Here is a 24,248-nt window from a genome sequence, read left to right as displayed (position 1 = left end):
TAATTTATCAGTTTGTTCCAAAACGTCCTCTATTGACACCTCAGTCTGGGACACTGAGAAAAGAACGGATTAAGAGTGGGATCTTCCCCTCATCCTCTTTAGTGAAGACTGATGCAAAGAATTCATTTAGCTTCTCTGCAAAGCCCTCGTCTTTCTTGAGTGCTCCGTTAGCACCTTGATCATCCAGTGGCCCCACAGATTGTTTGGCGGGCTTCCAGCTTCTGATGTACTTAATTTTTTTTTTTTTTTTTTTTGCTGTTAGTTTTTGTGTCTTTAGCTAGTTGCTTTTCTAATTCTCTTTTGGCCGGCCTCACTAAACTTGACTCTCTGGCCTCTCGTCCTAACAGCTCTTTTAAGGAACCAGAAGGGCATGATCAGCTCCCAAAAGATTCTGAGACACAGCTACATGGAGAGCAGCAGGTGAACAGGTGCATTATAAACTGCATCAGAGCCACAGTAGGTTGAATTTGGGCTATCTTTAAATTAGGGCCTCAATCAGCTGAGCTGTGTGTAAGTTATAATGCAGGGATCGAGAACTGCAGGGCACTTGATATAAGCAGTGTGCATCTGTGGTGGCTGCCATCTTGGCTGTTGCCAGGGATTGAACCGGGGATCACCAGAGCTAAAAGCCAGTGTCTGTGCAGCTTGAGCTAAAGAGCCAGGCTCTCTAGCTGATAGATGTAACAGTCGCATCCTCTAGGGATGGGCCTAGAGGGGGCACGTAGCACACTGTCTCTGTACGGGCTGAGGGGAAGGCACAGGTGAGCTAGGCATCCAGAACAGCAAATGATGATTAATGGGCATGGGGGTCTCAAAAATGGAAAGAGAAACCACAGTGGGATTGAGAGTCTCAGGACAGGGTGGGAAGAACAATTCTGTGAGATCCTGGCACAGGTGGCCACTAAAAAATTTTGGAAGCATCATTCTAACTGCAAGGAGCCAAACTGTGCACTGAGGTTCCACCTGAGGAATGGACACTTGCCGTGCTGACCTCCCCTTTCTTGCCCAGAAAGGGTCTCGGCTGCTTCTGTTCTGCTCCGACCTGTAGGATGACCCTCTCTGGGTTCAGGGATCTGCAGGTGTGCTCAAGGTTGGGCCAGCGCACAAACATACCACTTCCACCCCGCAGAGAGCCAGAGGATGCGTGTTGGGAAATGCCTTTGAAAGCAGGGAATGGGAAGTTGCTTGCAGGCCAGTTTCAATCAAAAGTGGCTTCAGATGACAAGTGCTGCAGAGCAGAAGGCTCTTGCACCAAGAGTGATTTGAGTTAATACATAGAAAGGCATGACCGATAATGTGGCGTGTGGTTGGTTGGCTCTCGTTTTTTTGTTTGTTGTTGTGGTTCCTTATCTAACCGTTACCTCTTCGACACAGTGAATGAGACGTGTTGGTAAATAATGAAGAGAAGCTAAGTGGCACTTTTGCAAAATGTACAATAAAAATCAATGCATCTGTCCTAGCTGCGCAGTTTGTTGTAAATTACAGAGCTAAAGTTTAAATAGCAAATAATTTTAAAGACATTGTCAATTTGAAAATCACACTTTTCTCAAAATCCTGTTGTTTACTAGTACTGTGAACTTAGAGAACAATATTTTGGTCTGTTTTCTCAGTTAGTCAGTGTTGCTCTTTCTCCTGAATAGATGTTCTCCCCTGTCATTTGTTTTGGGTTTTTACACATGGCAGTCGTCTTCTTCTTAGTGTATACGCAATATGCCTCAGGTGGCACATGACCGGGATTCATCATTGAATTTGGTCAGCTGGTTAGATCATTAGCTTCCCTGGCCCAGGCCAGGTACTGACACGGTGCGCGACGTGAACGCTGATCCATGCCTCCCACACATGGCAGTAAGGGACGGAAAACACAAGAAAGAGAAATTGTGCAACCACAAAACTTGGCAAGGGGAGTTAGGTTGGAAACACAATCTGCTCTTAAAATTACTTGATTTTGGATGAATGGTATCCCTTTAATGTGGGCGTTTGCCTGCTAATTATTATTATTTGTATTATGGTTGTGCTTAAAGACCACAGTTACAACAGAGGTCCCATTGAGCTACGTGTTGAGATACAAACACATAGGTAACTTAAAAACAAATCTACACCACGAACGACAGAAAACATGTTATATGAAAATGTTAACAGTTGAATTGATTTCTATGTAACGTGACACATCTGTGCAGGTTGACAACCTAAGTGGGAATCCAAACCAAGGACTTCTGAGTCTTAAATATTGCGTGTTCTGCTGTCAGCGCTAAAAGGGCTCTGCTCTTTTAACCACAGCTGTAGCAGGTTCCTCAACCTCTATCTGTGCCCACCAGTAGTGGGAGACAGAGGGCCACACAGTGTAAGCATTGGTTACAGGTATAAAACTTAAAGGACCCTATGTATGATGCAATGGATGGATTTACTGAAAGCAATGAGTTCTTACAGGGAGGTAGTTCACAGTGATTGGCACTTTGCAGGACGGGGCCCAGTACACAAACAGCATTACTCATAAACCGCAAAAAGGAAACCAAATATTGGAAATGTTGAGGGTTGTACTCGAACTTGTCATGAATAGGCTAGTATGGGAGGTGTGCGTTTCCCTTTAAAAAGGGAGGTCTTCATTGGCATATCTCCTCCTTGAGCCAATCTGTGCAAAAAGCAGGCAAAAAAGAGAAGAGGCGGGGTTGTTCTAAATGGTACATTAGCTGAATTAGCGAGACCTGACGGTACCGGGGACCCTGGCAGGTGAAGTTACCCCCCTACATTTTGTAAAACAAGTTCTTAGGAACACTGATGAACGTTAGTAATGTTTCATTGAACTAAACAGAAAATGTAACAAAGGAAAATCCAATGGCGTGCCAAAGTGCTCAGATATCATGGAGTTGAGTGCAGAATGGCTAATCGGACAGATGGGTGCACTGACAAAGTAGTGATGTAGGTGCTTTAGGACTCAACGTTGTACAGGCGTGTTTAAATATCTCTCCCTTCCCCCAGACAAAAACCCAACAAAAAACTGTTTTCATTGTATTTTTTAAGGTCTGGAAACATTTCTATTACTATTAGATTTCTTAAAACAATTTAACAAAATCTAAATATTGGGCTTAAACTAAACCTGCGGTGTACCTTTAATTATAGCCGTGTTGGGAGACCCCCAGTAACTGTAATTAGAAACAGTTACTTTTACATCTGGGTTGCTTTGAAATTGGCGTTGCTCAATAACATGTTGCTGGTGTAATAAGTTACTGTAAATGTATTAAGTGGCCTTGGTAATGGGTAACCCGCAATAAAGCAGTAAGGATTTGCAGTAACATATTACTCGTAAAGTTCCAAAGTAGCTACACACTCTCTTTTTTTTCTTGTTTCTGCCTGCCCTGTGTGTTTGTTTCTTAACCTCAGCTTGGATGTTGCAGTTAGTGGTACCCGTCAGGGCAGAACTAGTCAGGCTGGCCAAGTGACTTGTATGGTATGTGCCGGCATAAATAACTAGAAGGGCTGCTGGGAAGACTGACGTGTCGTGTTTTCCAAGGAATTTATAATGATAGCCTGCTGCAGACTCCCAGATGTGCTGTGGAAATAGAATAAACTACCTATAAAAAGCAACTGAAATTTGACCCACGTTATGCATTTCTACACAGCACTGCCTAGCGCGTAACTGGCTGCCACGCACAGGTTTCTGACCCACAAACACATTATAATTTCTCGAGCGTGCGTTTTGGTTTGTACACTGAGATTCTGGGAGGGCCTGTTGAGATGGTGTTGACAATTCCAGCACTGGTGCCAGGCGGCGAGGGAGCATGGATTTTTTTTAAAGACAGTCCCTGGGCCCTGGCATATTTTAAAGACCAGATTTGGGGGGGGCTCTTTGGAAAGGGCCTTTCAGACTCGCCATTGAAATGCTTGGAGTCCACTACGTGTACACTTCTGCCAAATTTGAAACTGGGATTAGGCGGCTGCAGCTGGTCATTCCAGCTTGATCCAGTGATAGCCACTGCAGCATAGAATCATAGCAGCATGGTGGGTCCAAGCCGATTCTATTACTAATGCCTGTAGCTTCCGTGGGGCCGCTTGCATTATGAAGGAGGGTAGGGTCAGTATGGAGTGCAGCGGGATCTGAGAGCTCCTGCTACTGGAGCTTCTGTGGGAGCTCTGTATAGCCCCAACGAAAACCAAGAGGCACTTCCTCAGCCGGTGTAATTTATCATAGTCCCATTGAAGTCAACAGAGCAATGGCAGCTTATAGCATCAGCGGAGGATCTGCCCCCAGATGAATTGGCTAAAGATGCTGATGAAACAATTCTCATGAGGAAATAGTCCGGGGAATTTTTCTGGCTGACACTGAAGGGGCCAGGACCTGACGGAACTGGTAAAAGCACAAGGTGGTTTAGTTTGGAGGCTGAGGCCCTGTTTGGGAGCCAGTGGTCTCTCTCTGTGAAGGCTGTGAGCTCTTCCTGGGCTGGGTGTCAGGTGTCTCCTCTTTAGTGACGCCTTCTGTTTGTGAAAGCTCAGTTCTGCCTTCGCAACATAAGGTAGCAGCAGGGTAGAGGCTTAATCTTTGGCAGGAAAGAGACTTGAGGGGAGTCCAAGCTGGCAGTAAAGTGAGAGCTTTATTGCAGACAAGCTGTTGTCCTCAGGCGCCGGGTGTAGTGATTTAAGGCGCCACGGGAAGTAGCCGAGGAAGGTATAATGGATTTTGGTCCCAAGTGCTACATTCCTCCAGTTCAGTGACTGATTGCAGGTGCCAAAGAAAACCAGGCGGTGCTTTTATCCTCAAGGCTGCTCAACCGGGCAATGTCCACGAATCCAGCCCAACACAGAAGGAGCAATCTGACTTCTCAAGCTCCCTGTGGTGTGCGCACCATGCTAGGAAGAGATGTAAACAGACCCTCTGCTTTGCAGAGTAAGACTTGGGTGGATCAAATCTTTCATTTGCTGTCGTCCTCAGAAACGCGGGTCACAGCGGCAGATTCTGCGCCCTCCTTCTCTCAGATTGAATTGGCAGTAGAGGCCTCACGCTCGAGTCTGCACCTTTGGTGCCCACGTGCCAATGTGGTTGCCCAAATGTGGAAGCTTGGCATCCCGCTGAGGTGCCTATGTTAGAATATAGAACCCGCAGAACGCACCCTTATCTTGTCCCATTAGAGGCTATTTAGACCTTAAGGCCTCATAGGGTTATAAACTATTCAGCCTCGCTACATTTCTCCCAGAATACACCGGTGATATTTGCCCCTCGCCTTGACTCCAGGTAATTTGGTACAAAGCATGGAAAGTATAAAGGGATGGAGGGGAAAACCATTCACGTACACAAGGGAGACCTGTGACCCAGCATATGAACCTGCCCCTCTTGAAGAGTGAGGAGAGCCTATGTTTGCTTCTAACTCATTGCCAATGCCTGCCTGGTGGAGGCAAAAATACACGGAAATGGGCAGGCAGGTTTCTTGACCTAAAGAAAAGGGGGTGGGATGGGGAAAGAACTGTCCTCAAAGGCTGGAGTTGAAGCACAGAGAATCAGCGTGCTCAGACCAAGAGAAGAACAGCAGCAAGCCCCAATGTTCGAGAGTCAGATTTCCAGTGGTCAATGTGACCTTTCCCAAGGAGATGCACAACCCAGGCCTGGCAGGGATTGGCTCCTCAGGCCTTCCTGCCCAATCCCCTTCTGAGCTTTCTTGGTCCCAGAGCCAGGATTCAGCAAGGCAGCTTTCTCTAGGGCTGCTGACTGAGAATTTTCCTTTGAAACTGGTTTTCAGCTCGCCATGCGAAGTGTCCGCTTTCTGCAGAATTGTCCAAAAATGACCATTTTTGCTTATTTCTGCATGTTGGGTGTGTGTGGAGAACCTGGCTCTAGATTCGTCCCGTTCTTCCTGGTTCCTTTTACTGACCTTTCTGTAAAAAGTTAAAGAAAAAATCTGTCCCATGTTGAGTGAATACAATAAACACTCAATCCTCCAGCTGTTGCCAACCCCAGAGATATGTGGCCCCCTAAGGACAGTCAGCTTCCAATGCAGGACAGACTAGAATTGCAGAGGGTGGGCACGCATCCAGACTATCTTAATAATGTTCGTTTCCAGAGCTTCCTTTATTTTTACATTCAGAGTAATCCCTCGCACTGGATTGAATTGTAACAGATGTACTGGTCTTGTCTTTAAAGGGCTTCTTTGAGCAGCGGGGGTTGCCACCCACTCTGACACTGTGTTGTTAGTTTGGAGGTGTCATTCTCCAGTCCCCTCGTGGAGAGGCGTTGATGCCTAAGAACTCAGCTGCTGTCCAATTAGAGGCGCTCGGACATACCCAGGGAAGGAGCATGGGAGGGACCTAGAGAGGTTAAAAAAAAAAGGGGGCAGGAAATAATAGGCTGCATTCTGCCATCCATGCTTGCGACATTCTGAGCACCTAGTGAGATTAGATCCCTTGATGCCTAGGAGCTTGCATGGGTACTGCTGAGGGCAGAGTTTGTCCCAATGTCTTTTGCTGAGACGGTAAGCAGGAGGAGTAGTCACTGCATATTGTACGGCCCCCTTCTGAACGCGAGGGGAAGAGTTCTAGACCGTGAAGAGCAGTAGAAAGCAGTAGCAGCTGTCGAAGTTACAAAGATTCTGTGCTGTCTCGCAAGGTGACTATCCATTTATAAAAGGAAGCAGAGATGAAAGGAAGGGCTTTCCAGTTCAGCCTGGTATTCATTTCAGGCACAGAAAAAGATCTCTCGAGATCTGAGGCATTAAAATAATAAAACAACGTAATATCCTAGATTAAAGTCCCTCACATTTGGAAATTACCTTCAGAGCTGTTTTAAGAATGTGAGAGCCAATAAATAACCAGCCCTTGACTTAAAAACTAAGCTAGGTTAGAAAATAACGTGAATGCAATAATATTTTTCTGTGCTATAATATCTCTCGTCCTGTGATCCTAATAACAGTTAATGAATGTGAGGCAGGTAAGTAATATTAGCCCTGTTTTCCACTGGGGAAACTGAGGCACGGAGTGGTTTGCATTTACCCAGCATCTGCAGTAGGACCAGGAATGGAACTTGGGGGTCCTGACATCCAGACCTGTGCTTGACCCATTGGAACACACTTACTCTAGTAGAAGCGTAAATAGACCCTGAGCCTGTCCAACATGTGTTTAGCTGTGTGAGTAGTCTCAGCCAAGTCAAATGCTTCTCACTGTGCATAAAATCTTTGCAGGATTGGAGCCATAGTTGTTTGGTTATCAGTTTAGGTAGGGTCTATGTAAACCAGTTGGTTTTCTTAGCAAATATTAAGCATACAGTGTCCCAAAGGCCAGTTTCTCTCCCCTTTTCTTTGCCTTCCGCATACATTTGCAGTGCCAGATGAATAGCTACTAGCCGTATTTCATAAGATGGGTGACTTTTGGGGCTTGTGAAATGCCGCGGATTGAACAGGAGACAGAACGGTATAGTGCAGACAGACACCGGGTAAATCGTGACGGTTAGAGATGGGAAACCCACCTTGGGTCAATTCAGCCCTTCTCCCTGGCAGTGCTGGATTACCTGTCTGCCTTACATCTCTCTCCGATCAGACAGTACTCACCTTACACAGCACTTCATTTTACTCAAAGATTCTAAGAGCAGGTAAACTGTGCGGAACATAGGTCATAACATGTAAGGCCACAAGGGATCACCGTGATAATCTAGTCTGACACCCAGCACGCCCTGTACAACATCAGCCTTATACCTCACCTGGCAATTCCCGCATCGACCCCAGGAACTTGTGGTTGAACTAGAGCATATCTTGTAGAAGAGATGGCCTCTCTTGAGCTAAGGACTCCGAGCGATAGAGTCAACTACATCCCTTGGTAAATTATCTCAAAGTTTAATTACCCTCACTGCTAAAAATTTGCACCGTATGGTACAGCAATGTGCCTTACAGCTCAACTGATCTGTTTTTTTTTGGCTGGTGCCCTGTAGAGACCAATGGAAAAAATACTGGCTCAGAAATGGGAATATCCTTTTAAAAAAAAAAATTCCCCAAATTTTTGTTTCTAGATCTTTAAAAATGGATATTTGTAAGAATATGGGGGAAAACACCCCCCTCCCATCTCCCGCCATGCTCTGTCACATGGCATCCAAATTCAGAGGAACTGTCTAAGACTTGTCACTCTTCATGTGTGCATTTATATGTCTCGTTTTATTACTATCTGCCCGGGGAAAATGCTGCTTCTTCAGCGAGCATTTGCCCCTGACATAACATACTTATTTCTGAATCGAGGGTGACGAGGAAGTTGATTAATGATATGCATCCCCCAGCTCATCTTGTTTTGCAGGCTGGAGAGACATGTTTGCGGCATTAGCATTCGTTTCGTGTGAGTGGAGAATTCCAAGGGCTCTGTTTCTGTGTAAGCGGAACAGAGCGCGGTGTTCTATCAGACCTTGTTTACATGCAGATGGAGTTATTCTTCAGACTGATTGCGTCGGCCATGGCTGATTAATGTTAGGTGATAGAACAAGACTTGTCTGGAAGATGAGGGAGAGAGGAAGTCAGCCAGCAACCTTTTGCTCCTGGCAGGTGGTGTGTTTCTGTCATTAGATGAGTCTGTGCTACAGATCCTGAATGTGGCTCTGGGACTCTTTTTTGATCAATAGGATGATGCAAATAATAATAATTAATAATGACAGTACTTGGCCCTCATAAAGCATCCAGAGATCTCCAGGTGCTTATCGTGACCTTAGCTTCATGATGCCGTATGAGGTAGGTAAATATCTTCACCAGCAAAGCAAAGCACTAAAGCTAGGAGGGTTGGTTGAACGCCCACTGAAATCAGTGTAAAGACTATGACTTCGTTGGACTTGGATGAGTCTTAAATGACTTGCTGAAAGTCACACATCAAGCCCGTAGCAGAGCCTGGGCTAGACCACATCTCCTCCTGCCCTCCAGTCCTGTGCTTTAAGTAGATCATCTCTGCTGCCTATAAATCTATTGCATGGTATATTTCATTCCCCGTAGTGCGCACTAGCTAAGTGGGCCAATCAGGTCTTATGTCTCCTGCCGAGTCAGCAAGCCACTCACAGGGATTCTGCTGGAAACATGAGACAGTGGCTGTGGTGCAGGCTTTCAGGAGTTCGCTCCTTTCTCCAAATAGTCCCAGAAATTTGGGGCCACTGTGACATTTCAGTTTATAAGGACTTTTGGCTCCCACACTAGAGAAGGGAAAGTATCAGACGGAAATGAGTCGAGAGTCTCAAAGAGACCAATCGGAGGAGACAGTCTGTCTCACCAGGAAAGCGTGAAAGAGACTAAATTTGGATGCTATGTACAGGCCTGGCCAGGTGACAAGGAATCCAGTGTCAGCAGGAAGGACATAGCATTTTTGTCCTTAATTTATGAGGTTGTGCCAGGTATTGTTAGAAGAGAAGAGGACATGTCTGACAAAAGCTCGTCTCCTTTGTGGGATCTGATTTGCCAAGATGTATGGACTATCTGTTCAATGGAAAGCAGTAAGAATTTCTCTATCAGAAGAGAGCCTGGATGCACGTAGCCCTGTCTGACTGGCTGAGAGTGGATGCTTTAAAGAAAGGTGGAAACCCGAACAATGTGCTTAATTGTGCATTGCTCTAGCACAGGGGAAATGCCCTCCTGGCTCCCAAGCTCGTGAGCTCATTATATGCCCTGAAGCACCCGTATTGAAAGCCTATAGGCCTTCATCTTCACGAGTGTAATTGCAACTGCTGATATTATTGTTAGAAACTTAGAAATGTTTTTGAAACTCAGTAAGTCTCAATAGTATCCTGGGACAGAGAGTTGTGCGGTTTCTTTATACATTGCCTTTAAAAATAAACTTGTCTCATTATTTGGGTCAAACGCCTTTTAATTTCATCGGGCACCTTCCCACACGTCTGTTTTGGGAAGGAGTGACCAGGAGGTTCTGACCAGCTTTCTCAGATGATCAGCCATTGCAGTGGCCTGGATGCAAAAGAACCCGGCTGTTCCACAGACAGGCCTCAGGGCTAGAAAGGTTTCTGAATATGCTGGTGCATTTATGACACCTTTGTTTTGATGCAGCCGTGGCCCTCTGGTGCGGTTCTCAACTGTTGTGGCAGGTTGTACTTTTGACATCTTCGCAGCATGGCAGCAAATCTCTACGGTTACCGCCTTGTGGAGCTGACACAGGACCAAAAATTGCACCTGAATCAGTGCTCCTTTTTGTGCGACATGTGGATTTCATTAACCCTACAAAGGCTGGCGGCACTTAAGTCTCTGCTGCCTTTGGACAGACTCACATCATAGAAAGCCATTTTATCCCCAGGTTCAGCTACAGAATGCAAATGTCCCACTACAGAACCTTTTACATCCTGCTGCCTTTCAGAGAATGAAAGACGACAATGAGCGTCGGCATCGTGCGCCTTAACCTGGTGTTCGGTTCATCCAGCGGCACCAGTTCTGCTTACCGAAAGTGGCCCACTAGGCACTCACATTCCATGCCCAGCTCCACGCCAGCGAGCCGGGCTTCTTACCCATTTGAAGTTTGAGATTGTTTCGGCCCCAAGACCTAATCGTTCGCTTTACCAGATGAAACTGCGGAGACGGATGAGTGCCAGCTATCCTGAGGGAAACTTTGGCGGGAACTAGCTACTAGATGGTTCGATTAGTCTTTTGCCCCTATAGCCAGGCCGGACAACCGATTTGCACATCAGGACCGCTACGGACCTCCACCAGAGTTTCTTCTGGCTTTGCCCTGCCCAGGCATCGTTCACCGGCGCGGAAGGATGTTCTTCCTCAATGCAGAATTCTCAGCTGCATGGGTCTTTTTGCATCCCTAGGCTGGAAGGAAGGAGAGCTCCTGCATCTGTCCAACGTTTGGCCAGTTTCCATCGAGACCAGTGGCCCAGTAGAATTGTGCTGTTGAATTTAGACTTGTTCTCTGATGGGACCACCTTGCTCCAAGAAACTAAGAGTATAATCTGTCCTTTTCTAAATGGGAAAGGTGGTGGATAGTTGCCTGGATTTCTTCTTTTGCCAGCTGGGTTCAGAAGAAGCCCCAGCCGGCTGATGGCATCTAGGGAACTGTGTTCACCGTAGGACCGGGCTTTGAATTCAGTCTTTGTAGCGTAGATGATGTAGCAGTGGCCACTGGAGACAGCGGATACTGAACCCTGCCACAGGCAGCAGTGTGGGATATTTCACCCTCTCTGAGTTCTTGGCAAGGCTCCCTGGGAAGTTTGGCAGCACTTCCACCACTTCCTGGACAAGCGAATGGAGTCAGGTGGCCTTGTTTTTGCCAAAGGTTTGGGCACAACATAGTCAATGCAAGAGAGACAAGGTGGGTGAGGCAGTCTATTTTATTGGACCAGCTTCTGTTGGTGAGAGAGAGAAGCTTTTGAGCCACACAGAGCTCTTCTTCAGGTCTGGGCCTGAAAACTTGTCTCTCTCTCCAACAGAAGTTGGTCCAATAAAAGACGTTACCTCACCCATCTTGTCTCTCTAATATCCTGGGACTGACACGGCTACAGCAACACTGCATATGACATGCAAGAGGGCTGGTGTAAGAGGCTGATCTTTATCTACTGGTGTCAGTCACATGCCATGCATCAGGGATACCAAAGGTTATATCCTGGCCACATGGCAGAGTCAATCCACTGATTTTAGGGGTTACTGTTACAAATGAGACCTGGTTAATCTGTAATGACTGCTAGTTCAAATCTCTTTACTATGTAAATAGATGTTTAGTCACTTAATTAGATTTGCAGGTTTCTCAGAGCCCTAAATACCCCCAAACTGAAAGTACGCAGTGTGTTGTTTTCGCTGCAGAAAGGTATCTCTCTCTACCTGTTAATCACGACATTTGTGAAAGCTGTTAATTTACTTTAAACTGTTTGCGAGGGAGGATCTATAAAATTACAATAATTGTAGGTGTTAGGTGAACATATTTGCTGTGTCTGGAAGGAATGATGCTGTACTGTATCACGTTTCTGCTGGCAGAAGCTGAAAATGGGTGTCGACGTGCCACGTTATATGCATAATGTGTAATCTGTGTTACTGGTGTAGTGCAATTGTGTTAGGAGGGCCACACAAGCTTACAATAAGAGTAGACACAAACTTGCTTGTAGGCTTGTCTCTCCTGCGTTCCAGTTGGTTAAAGGAATAGTAGTTTTAGTTAAATTGCACGTCCACTGATATTAAAGGACATGCAGAATTGGAGTCACTCCTCCCCCGCCCCCCCCCCCCAAAAAAAAGAAAAAAAAGAGTCATAAAACATTTTAAGTGTTGAGGAAAGATGCCGGACTGGCAGCCCCAGAGAGCAAAGTCCTCACTGCAGAGCACGCTGTGGAAAGGCAGTGCAAGTTTCTCTCCTTGCCCACCAGTTTGCTTGTAACCCATCCTGGAATGAGCACCTCCAGCATGAGAGGGTAGTTTCACTCCTTGGTCCATTTACTCCTTGGTGTAGGCACAGATTGCCTACTACCGCTTCAGTTATTATGGTGGGTTTTGGGGGGTCCTCTACTGAGACTACTGACTCATTGCACACACAGGCAGATGTTACTTTGAGTCACCGCTGACCTGACTTGGAAGCAGAAAACTAAAGGTCAAAGGCTCTGCGTATCGTTACTAGTCATTGGGAGATCGGTGTGTGTATGAGAAGCAGGAGCAGATCCTACAAAACTTAGACAGGCAGCATGGAGAGGGCATTGGGCTAGGGCTCAGGAGATCTGAGTTCCATTCCTAGCCCTGGTACTAGCCTGCTGGGTGGCCTCTGGCAAGTCACTTCATCTCTCTAGGCCTCAGTTTCCCCTCCCACTCTTTGCTAGTCTTGTCTATTTGGAGTGTAAGCTGTTCTGGCTGGGGTTGTGTTACAGTGGGTTTCTACAGTGTCTCAGTGGGGCCCCAGTCTCAGCTGAGGCCTCTGGATGCCACCATCCTAGAAATTAATACTAATAATTATAAAAGGAACAAAGGGAGAAAATAAATGGAGACAGAATTTGGTGGCAAAATGCAGCGCGAAAGACCAGAGAGGCGTTTTTGAGAAGGCTGAAATTCCATGCATAGACTACATTTTCTGACCAGGGTATAATGTCTCTGGCAGGGAATCTCTCCAAGCTCAGAGCCTTCTGTACTGATCAGACTGACCTCTGGGGAGAAGGGTGGGGTATAGGCATGTCACTGTACCGCAGTCACCTCTTGAGACAGGGTTAAAAGTGTGATCGAAGGGGGCTTAGCTCCAGCTGAGTGTAAAATGTCAGTGGAGGGTCGAGGGCTTGGTTTGAATGTGCCACTAATAAAAGTGCAGCATGTATTGACATTTTATATGAAGGCAGCCTTGCAGAACGGCACTCGCTCACCTGCAGTGTGTAACTTTGGCGACAGGAGAGTAAAATATGAAGTTTTTCGTTCTAGCCGTCATCATGGGAAGGGAGGAAAAGTAGGTTTTATGGCTGGGCTGGTCAATTTTCATGATAGATTTGCAAGGCTGAATGAAAACTTTCGGCTAAACCTGACAGAGTGGTTTAAATAATGATGAATACGTTCATGTCTTTCACCATTCCATGCCAGTCACCTTGCCCCTTCAATGCCCTTGTTTCTCCACAAATCAGTTCCATCAATTCCTGACCCTGAGGCCCTGAAAAATGGCATTGTGGTAAAATGGTGAGCGATGCTGTGCAGGCTTCAGCCCTGGATCCTACCTCAGGGCCAGATTTTGAAACCCTGACATACCCTGAGGAGTATTGTACTTAATGACTAGTCCTGCTGATTTCAATGGAACTCCTAGCAAAATCCGGTACTACCCCACAGAGGAACAGTTCTTACGTGGCTGTTTCTCCAGCGAACTCCCACTGCGTTTGCTTTGTCTCGTGATTCCTTGTTTCACCATGCAGCCAGCAGAAATCAACGCCCAAAGGGGGGGCCTTAAAGTGTGCTTGGATCCCATTGTATTGTGTGGCTCCTGTTAGAAACATTTTGGCCTAGGGCTCAGTGCTTCTGTAGCTGGGCTGCGCCATCGTCCTCCATATTGCCGGGGAAAAGTAGATTGTACGTTAGAGGGCAAATGCACAGGTGCCAGGGCCAGGAACCCTGGTCTGAACCTTGGTTTGCAGGAGCAGAGCCCAGGAGGGCTGGGTGCTTTGAAAGTGGACGTTTTCAAAGACTCTTCTCGGAGATGCACAGTAAATTTGGGGAGTTCAAAATACCAAGGTGACTGGCTCTGCGGTATGTTAAATGTTAACATTCCCTATCCCCAGGAGCAGTAAATCCTCTGTGGAGTCTGGCCTGGGGTATCTGGAGCCCGATCTCAAGCGTCTCCAAAGTTGAGGTGCTTGGATCCAGGGTTTTCGTTCAATGCACTATTGAGCTAGCTAGAGAGGCCCTGTTCATGCTGCCTAGCACTTGCTTTTTTCCTCTGGTCCAGGGGAACAAGATTCCTCATTTCCCCTCTCACCACCCACCTCTTTCACCCTTCAGTGTGCTGCTTTGCAGTCCTGGTCTCTGCTGAGGAGGGCTGGAAGCTGCTGCTTCTGGAGCCTGCCATCACAGCTCCCAAGAGGGTGGTTGAGAGCAACACCGAGTTAGCGCTCCTTCTCCCTACCGTTCCAGAGGCTAAGCACGCTGCTCCTGCTGCCCTCCCAGTCTCTGCTGACCCTGGGAATGGCCTGCCGTGGAGCCAAGCTCAGATCCCCTTGCAAGGAGCTGCCACTTGGTCGCTGGGCCTGGCAGTTCTGATGTGTCTTACACACATGCTGTGTTGTGTTTTGTGCTGCGTGGGGGTGGCGCTGCACCGCTTAGTCAGCGGTAATGTTTGGTCAGGCCCATCCACATCCTACGGGGAGGGTCCTCGTGGGGACGTTCTCAGCCTGGCTTTGCTGGTGCCCTGAGCCGGGAGGCTGATGGGACTGGAACAGATCCAGTTCTCAGTGGTCAGTTCTGAAAACATTCATGTGCATCGACGTGGACGCTCTAAGCGGCTAAATAGTTGAGGGTACAGAATAGCAGCCAGTTACCGGCCTTGTGACAGGACAGAGTGAGGGGACCCCACTGATTGGTCTGTGTCCACCCATGCTCCATCTCCGCTGTGTATGAAAGAGCAGGATCTCTTGCAATAGCTGTGATGGGCAAAGCTTCCCTTTGTAGGCTGCTGAGTGAGCGTGTCGTACCACAGGTGTGTCCCCTGTTCACGTACCATGGGTAGCAGCAAACCACCCTGCCACAGGCTGCCCAGCCAGTGTGTCCCAGCTCTGCTCTGGCTGGGCCATCTTTCGAAGGAGGGGTTCACCGTTCAGCCCTTGGCCTGTCTTCTGAGACTGCCAGCAAAGGTGCCAGACTTAGGGGAGTAATTCAGAACGGCCCTCAAAGTACCAGACTGATGCCACCAGCTGCTCTTGGCTGACTTAGGGCCTGGTCCAATGCCCTTTGAAGTCAGTGAAAAGAGGCTCTTAAAAGTTAGAGCTTGATAACCCGTTACAGCCCCCCTGTGCCATCCAGTCTTCCTGTACTTAGTTTATGGTGGAGAGGATCCTTCACTCTACCTAGGCCTGGATTTAGGACAGCATTTAAGCACGTGCTTAACTTTGACAGGAATTTGGCTTCAGTGGGATTTAAGCACATGCTGAATAGGGATGTTTTTGTGAATGGAGGGCTAGTGATTCATGGGAGTGAAGGAAGCAACCTCACTATTGCTTGTGTTAAATAGTGAACATAATCCTCCTGGATACATTGTACTCAATAACTACAGGCGTGGAGATCAAAATCCCTGCTCACTGTTCATCCACTGCCGTGTATTTTACCAGATGTAATAACCTAGCCCTGAACAAAACATACCCCTGGCCCCATCGATAACAGTGGTGATCAACAAAAAAAGAACGCAGCCTGAAGTGGATAAAAACTGTTCCGGGGTATTTACTCAGACTTTCCATTGAGTAATGTGTGCAAGCAGTTGCTACTGTGTGTGAAGACAGGATATAAATCTGGGGCAGATCTGCATATTACCATTGCTCCGGTGGACTACCTGAGGATCTGCCCCCAGGTGTGTGGTTAATAAGTGGAAAGGAGCGAGGTGTCGTTTTTTGTTTAAATTAAGTGGATTGTTTTTACTGCTGTTCTGTGAAAACAGCGGTCTCTCTCTCCCTTCTCCCTACCCTTTGGCCTTTACAGGAATGTGGGGTCTGGCAGGCTTTATCGAGAGCTAAAAATGATTTGGCCCTGTCTGTACTCGTGGCAAAACCATTTTTCACACCAACTGAGAAGAGTTAAGGATGGGATCCATTGTTAACACCTGTTGTCAATGACAGGTTGTTTTCCTAGTGTAGACAGGACTAGTGTGTAAAGTGTGCTTGGATCCCTGTGCATTGTATGTGTTGTATTTTAAATGTCATGGCCCCGCTTCAGCATCATATTTCAGTATGTGCTTAAGTCCTGTTGCAGTCAATGGACACTACGTACAGGGGGTGGGGGGCAGTGTGTCCTGATGGACAGAGCACTGGACTGGGACCCAGGAGACCTGGGTTCTGCCACTGAGCTGCTGGGTGACCTTGGGCAAGGCATTTCCCATCCCCGTGCCTTGGTTTCCCATCTGTAAAATGGGGCTAATGATCCTAAGCTCGTTTGTAAAGCAGATTGAGATCTATTGATGAAAAGTGCTATGTGTGAGCTGGGTATTAGTATTATCATGAGATGTTGTTGATTATTTTGTGCTGTTGGGATAGACGTAAGCAAATACTTCAATGTATGGCTGAACTAGAGCCTTAACTGATCACTTCTTTTTCAAACTCTTCCAAGAAAACAATGGGTTTCTTAAAATTTGTTTTACATGCAAAGAAAATTCCCCCTGGAAAATTCATGAGGATGGTGCTAACCCTGTCCTCAGTTAAGAGTGTTTAAATGTTCAATAGGTTATTCATATAATTCATAGCCTCCATGCTTAGGGGTTGGGTTTTTCTTTTGCTATTTTGTGCTGTGATGGGGCTTAACTCCCATTGTCTGCAAGGTAAAGGATAAAACCCCAGTTAAACATGCTCCGCTCCTGGGGGGCGCTGATTAGCTAATTGCCTCCTGGCCAGAAGAGGCAGAGTTAGGCCTTATAAATAGACTGAGGGGATGTCTGTCTACATGGCAATTACAGACCCACAGCTGGTCCATGCTGACGAACTCGGGTTCGGGCTAAGGGGCTTTTTAATTGTGGTGTAGAGGTGCAGGCTTGGGCTGGAGCCTTGGCTCTGGGACCCTCCCACCTCACAGGTTCTAGTGGGTTTTTAAGTGCAGTGTAGACACACCTTGAGGGAGCTCAGTTGTGGAGGGAAGACCCAGGAAAGAGGAGTTAGGGAGTTTTCGCCTCTGCTTCCGGAAAGTCCTGGGTCGGCAGACTAAAGAAGGCCACCAGGACAGAATTGGTTCCTGTGGCGGGCCATGAAAAAAGGGGCAAGCTCCAGGGAGAGACTGTGGAGAAGGCAGGACTCTCGTATGGAGGGAAACTTAAATGGAACATAGTAGGCTCCTGTAGGCGGGAACCCTAAGACAGGGTTTGTAAGCAGAGAAGAGAAAACTTCAGTAGCCCAGGAAGGCAGAAGAATTGTTCAGTTTAGTTCGGGCTTATCTGTGATGTCCCAGGAGCAAAGCCATCCCTTCGGTAGGGCGAATTGGGGCGACCGCTCCAGGCCCCGCGCTTTGGGGGGCCCCGCGGGCCGGTGCGATTGGCCAGTACGGTTGGTCCAGGAAGAGATGAATCTGTCACTTCCGCCCTGGACCCCATACTCCCTAGAGACGGCCCTGCCCAGGAGGGAGGGGTCTGAACTTAGGTGACTTGGCCAGAGGGCAGGGCCAGGGGCAGGCGGCCTGCAGGAGGAGCTGGAGAACAAGAGAGTAGCAACATCCCACACTGACAGAAGGGGGCGCTCCAAGGGTGAGTGAGCACTGCTGCATGTTCATGTCTGTTAAAAAAAATTAATATTTGCACACAAAAACAGGTGAAACCCGATATTTTAAAAGGCCTACTTGTGCAATACACACATTTTGCCCTTTGGACCTTTCATTTTTAGCATGAATATGGTCTAAAAATATAGTAAAATAAAAATCATATCACACTTTAAACTGGTTCTGGGATCAGAAACACAAAAGTTGTCTTATTTTTGTAAAAAGTTGTAAACTACAAACCAATAGACGTGCGGATGATTTTGTAAATCATGATTTTTTTTGACTGACATCCTTTCTCATGCTTCAACCTCAATTAAGTGTGTGTGTGTGTGTGAGAGAGAGAGAGAGAGAGAGAGAGAAAGTCAGTGGGGCAGTTTTCAGTTATCTGTGCAGTAGCAACTAATAATTAAAAAGAAAAGAACCTCACCACCGCATTTCTATTTCCAGGGGTTAGGAGAATCAGTTTCTTCAGTGACAATTCTTGTTTTTGGGGGGAGTAATAAATCAGTGTAATAAATAATTTCACACTAATGTTAAAGGATCACTCATGGCAGGTAGAAGTTGAACCTGCTGAGTACAATTTTATGCTTGGCAGAGCAACAGAATTCGATGTTTTCTAGCTTAGACCTTTGCTGTGCATTTTGGTGCTACAGTCCTTTGTGTTCTAGGATGGCACAGAGCATTTGTAAGGCAGGATAGGTTTAATGTCATAGGCAGTTTAATGGAGATGCATTTAAAACAAATTCTAACTCTTCGGGTTGAGGAGAATAAAAGCTTTCCACAGCCTATTAAGGATGTCTGCATGTTGTGTTCGAAAGTCCATTGTGTGACTAAGACATTTTACAGGTGCATTATTTAATAGCCTGGCCAACTGTATATATCAGTGCACATTTCTGTGGCCTTGATCCTGCAGTTCTTTGTGCGATGCAGGACACTGAGCAGAAAATAGCTGTGATCCGGAGCACTAGTCTTGCGCCATTGAACTCAGTGGGAGTTTTGCCATGCATTTTAGTGTCCATTCAGATCTGCCCTGGTGCCCGATCCTTCTCCCACTAATCATGGGTGAAAGAGAAGCAAGAGCAGAAGCAGGTCTCAAGCCCCTTACTCTAAGAAGCAAAACTTGACAAAGGGAGCTGGGCTTGGGTGTGTGTTAGGAGGGAAGCTCACCTCTCTTCATTGTGACAAGGCATTTAGGTACATGCGCTCCTCTGTGGCCTCACTCCTGCTAAAGTAGGCCTCGCAGCAAATCAGCTCCTTGGTGAGAGGCAGAACAGCCTTGTGGGTAAAGCACTGGATTGGCGCTCAGCAGGCAGGTTTCAGCTCCTGGCTCTGCCACACTCCCTGTGTGACCTTGGGCCAGTCCCTTCACCTTTCAGTGCCTCAGGTCTCCATCTGTGCAATGGCACTGATAATACTCCCTTAGCTTATAAACTCTTCAGGGCAGAGAGTGTGTTTCACTATGTGCCCATGCAGTACCTAGCCCAGCAGGGCCTGACCTTGGGTGTGGCCTCCAGGTGCTCATGTAACATCAATTAATGCACAAGTGGGTCCTCCTGCTTTACACTCATGTATGCAACACTTGTGCTGGGCAGAGCTGAATGGGTCAAATTCACCCTTCTCTGCACAAATTTTGGGGCTCATCCAAAAACAAGCTGGGTTTCAGACTTGGTTGGCGGTCAAGAAAGTATCCTTCTCCCCATTTCTAACGGGATGACTGGAAACCGAAGGGCCATTTAGCAAAGCAGCTGGGCAGGCAGACAAAGGACCTGCTGCTTCTGCCATTCGGTTACATTTACAGCAAAAATGAGGCAGGAGGCCAATTTGCATGTTCAGATGCCTCTGGTAACACACCCAGGCTTGTTAAGGGCATGCCAGCTAGTGGGTTGGAGGACAGTGAGGAATTGCATTTCTCTTGTCCAGCCTGGTTGTTTTGTAGTCCCGAGTTTTACCACATAACAGAAGTCTTCCTAGCTTGTACATTCCGTTATTATAGATGTGTGTGTGTGAGAAAACATGAATTCTCTTCTATTCTGTCTGAAAATGCGTTTGTTTCTCAGAGCACAAATGTCAGGGCATTAACTCTCTTCTTTTTTCCAGGTTTATCCCGTTTTTTTCAACAGCCAGAGTCTCAGACAGTGGAAGAAAATGGTATGGTCCGATTTGAGTGTCGGATCGAAGGACTGCCCTCCCCTGTCATCACCTGGGAGAAGGATCAAGCGGCTGTTCCTGCAGAGCCCAGGTGAGTGGCTAGTGGTTTTTTGGGGGGTTAATAATAATAATTAATAATAATTAATAATAAAAAAATTAAGAGATGAGTGTCTTTTATAAAAATCTGGAATTTAAGGAGCAGTGTCAGGGCAGTTTTGGACCTAAAAGTTACACTTTGTAAGGACAAATCATAGAATCATAGAATATCAGGGTTGGAAGGGACCTCAGGAGGTCATCTAGTCCAACCCCCTGCTCAAAGCAGGACCAATGTTCTCAGAACCAACAGAAATGTATCCATAAAACTTTGAAAAAAGAAAAGAAACTGCCCTCCCCCAGAATATGCCCTTCCCCTGCGGTATTTGCCGCATTAGAGCTACTGTATAAGTTGAAATGGATAATTTCGTGGAAGTGAAATTGACTAATAATCACACAAACTCAAACAGGATTGTTGAGTGCCAGATGCCCATTCATCAAAGGCTTGTGTGCAATAGTAAACCAACTCTGGACAGTTTGTAAGTATCCTTTTGCCCATTCAGTGTGTTTAATGATTGGCTGGGACTTGGACACTCTGGCAACAGAGAGAAATAGCGAAGGAGACAAACGGCATAAAGAGTGTCAAGGAAATGCAGACATTTGATATTTTGTCAAGTTTTTGGTCCTGCAAAGATTTAAGGACGTGCTTAACGTCCTGCATGGTGAGTAGCCCCATTGACTGCATTGGGTCTACTTGCCATGCATAGAGTTGAGCGTGTGTCTTTGCAGGGTTGGTGCCGAAGGTGGTGTTTTGTAATAAATCCATGGCCAACTGAGATTGCGTGGCTGTCGCTAAACTGTGCAATGTGGGATGTGGTGTTTCACAGGTGGAGCTGAATGCAGAGTTTGGTTCTGAAGACATTTCCAAATTCTCTTTCTCAACCTGTTTCCCTCAGAGATTTAACAAGGGCTTAAAGCTTCTGTCAGTGGATCCTCTGGGACTATCCAGTCAGAACGTGGACTTTCTGTTAGCAAAATACATAAATAATTTTTTAAAAAAATTCCTTCTGCCCTGCTTCTTTGTCTGAAACAAAGTGTGTGTAGTGTGGGAAGGAGAGGAGGACCCCGGGGACTAGTGGCTGATCGGCAGACTTTGTAGATTTCTATGGATCTAATGATGACATTGTCCTTTAGTCCCTTAAAGTTCGGTAGGTTTCATTTTCTGCAGAAAGAGTCATTCCCCCAGAGAGGAAAGTTAACCCACGTGATGAGCAGGGGGAGGAAGGGATTAAAAAAAAAACAACGAGATTCAGAAATGATTTGGGAACAAAGGATGTTTCTGTAAGAATAGCTGTTTATATCCTTGAGGCTGTCATGTGGCGATCTGAAGCTTGTGGGAGGTTGTTGCTTTGTATGAGAAGAAAAATAAGTGTTTTTTTTTAAAAAAAAGGTGGGGTGGGGTTGGGGAGGGAAGCATGCCATAGATAGGGCAATGGCTTTTTAATATGACAGCTCGATGGATGTTGTGAAATTACTTGCTTGGAGATTGCTTTCAACATAGGCGGCTTGAAAATTGCTTTCCTTGTAACAGCCAGACATAATCATTGGCTTCAGATCTTGCTGTTAAATCATGTTTAGCTAATATACTATTTCAGGGAGATTTGCTTTCAGTTGTTGACTTTATACAATCGGCTTTTGAAAGAATTAAGTGTTCCCAAGGACGTGCTGGCCACGGAACGTTTGCTCCGTCCATCAGCCACACCCCTCGTGCCTAAGGGTCTCAGAATGCTGGGCGAGCTTACCTGTCTCAGGTGGCAGCCTTAACCCAGAATCGCTCTGCAATACCAGATTCCAGGCAAGCCTTAAGCTGGCCACTGATTTTTGCAGCTCATCTTTGTGTAGGCATCTGACTGGGCCTTTGGAAGTGTGTACATTTGCGCTCCGACAGATGATGATGACCTACAATACACAAGCAGCATATGGAAGTCAGTTTTGATAGACTGAGAGCTGTGCAAACTCAACGTTGACATTGCAGCACTCCAGAAAACAAGACTTGCAGATGCTGGTTCTCTCCAAGAGGCCAATTACACCTTCTTTTGGCAAGGTAAAAGCAGCAAAGAAAATCGTCTGCACGGTGTCTCGCTGTGAGAAACAAGTGGGTAAAGCTCCTAGAAACACCCATTGGGAAGTCAGAGCATATCATCTCACTTGAACTGTAGATGACCATTGGCTCTGTCAACATCATTAGTGCCTATGCACCAACACTCAAATCTAGCCCCAAGGAGAAGGATATATTTTACAACGCTTTGCATCAAGTCATCAAAAGAATACCATCAACTGAGCAACTTTTCCTCCTTGGTGACTTTAATGCAAGAGTAGGTGCAGACAACAACTCATGGCTAGATTGCCTAGGAGATCTGAGCATTGGCAAGATGAATGAGAGCGGCCAACGACTTCTTGAATTCTGTGCCCAAAACCAAATGTGCATTACCAATTCATATTTTACAGGAAAAGGTCGCCACAAAGTGTCATGGCGACATCCACAATCAGGCACTGGCACCAGTTAACCCTTGTTATTGTCAGGAGGAAAGACCTACCCTTAGTGCAGAACACTTGCACGTTCCGCAGCGCTGATTGTGATGCTGACCACGCCTAGATCATTAGCAATGTGAAGATTACAGCCAAGAAGCTACATAGAGCAAAACCTAGGAGCAAGCCCAAAATCAACACTATTAACACCAAAAACCAGAGGAAATGCCAGGAGCTGGTGAAGGCTTTTGAACTTAGCATGCATGGGAAGTCATTGCCGGAGAAGGCAGAGGAGTTTTGGGAAGATTTAAGATATGATTGCTGTCTATAAATATATCAGAAGGATAAATACTGGAGAGGGAGAGGACTTATTTAAGCTCAGTACCAGTGTGGACACAAGAACAAATGGATATAAACTGGTCATTGGGAAGTTTAGACTTGAAATTAGATGAAGGTTTCTAACCATCAGAGGCGTGAACTTTTGGAATAGCCTTCCAAGGGAAGCAGTGGGGGCAAAAGACCTATCTGGCTTTAAGATTAAACTCGATAAGTTTATGGAGGAGATGGAATGATGGATAATATGATTTTGGTAATTAATTGATCTTTAACTATTCATGGTAAATAGGCCCAATGGCCTGTGATGGGATGTTAGATGGGGTGGGATCTGAGTTACTATAGAAAATTATTTCCTGGGTATCTGGCTGGTGAATCTTGCCTGTATGCTCAGGGTTTAGCTGATCACCATATTTGGGGTCGGGAAGGAATTTTCCTCCAGGGCAGATTGGAAGAGGCCCTGGAGGTTTTTCGCCTTCCTCTGTAGCATGGGGCACCGGTCACTTGCTGGAGGATTCTCTGCTCCTTGAAGTCTTTAAACCACGATTTGAGGACTTCAATAGCTCAGACATAGGTGAGAGGTTTTTCGCAGGAGTGGGTGGGTGAGATTCTGTGGCCTGCGTTGTGCAGGAGGTCGGACTAGATGATCATAATGGTCCCTTCTGACCTTAATATCTATGAATCTATAACAACAATCCATGAAACAGCTTTTAGCTACATTTGGGGGAAAGAGACCATTAAAAAGGGACCGGTTTGAAGAAAATGAAGCGGAACTATTACCTCTCATCAACATTAAGTACAGAGCCTACCTGGAACACAATAAGCCAACAGGGAGCACCAAAGTGAGACTTCGACATGCAGAACCTGAGGTGCAGCGAGCAGGCAGACACTGTGCAGATCATTACTGGATGAGGCTCTGTGAAGAGATACAGACATCATCAGACACAGAAACCCTCCAAGTCATGCACAATGGCCTGAAGAAAGCTCTAGCTCGGGATCGGCAATCTTTCAAAGAAGGAGAGCCATTTTTTTTTTTTTTTTGGTCTTTGACCAAAATATTTGAAGAGCCGCATCACACGCAAAGCTACTTGTAGAGTTAGAAGTTATCAGCTAATAAAAAGCCAATGGGAATGCGGAACCGATGCTTGGGGCGGGGGCAGCATGCGGAGCTTCCTGGCCGCCCACGCCTAGGAGCCAGACCTGCTGGCTGCTTCTGGAGTGCAGCGTTGAGCCAGGACAGGTAGGGTCTAGCCTGCCTTAGCTCCGCAGCACCGCCGATCGGACTTTTAACGGCCCGATTGGCGGTCCTGACTGGAGCCGCCAAGGTCCCTTTTCGACCGCATGTTCTGCTTGAAAACCAGACACCTGGTCACCCTA

The 24,248-nt window shown here is 46.5% G+C and overlaps 1 protein-coding gene across 2 annotated transcripts in view; it reads left to right on the top strand.

Annotated features, from left to right (window-relative positions):
- The window catches only part of IGDCC4 (immunoglobulin superfamily DCC subclass member 4), a 194,108-nt gene that overhangs the window by 65,892 nt on the left and 103,968 nt on the right, over positions 1-24,248 (top strand). For both annotated transcript variants that reach the window (XM_048866842.2, XM_048866840.2), the window contains exon 3: positions 19,926-20,067. In XM_048866842.2, coding sequence (XP_048722799.2) covers positions 19,926-20,067 — 142 coding nt within the window. The remainder of the gene's footprint in view (positions 1-19,925; positions 20,068-24,248) is intronic.

This window comes from Caretta caretta, chromosome 10, assembly GCF_965140235.1.
Source record: "Caretta caretta isolate rCarCar2 chromosome 10, rCarCar1.hap1, whole genome shotgun sequence".
Taxonomy (NCBI): Eukaryota; Metazoa; Chordata; order Testudines; family Cheloniidae; genus Caretta; species Caretta caretta.
This window is presented reverse-complemented; position numbering and strand designations above follow the sequence as displayed.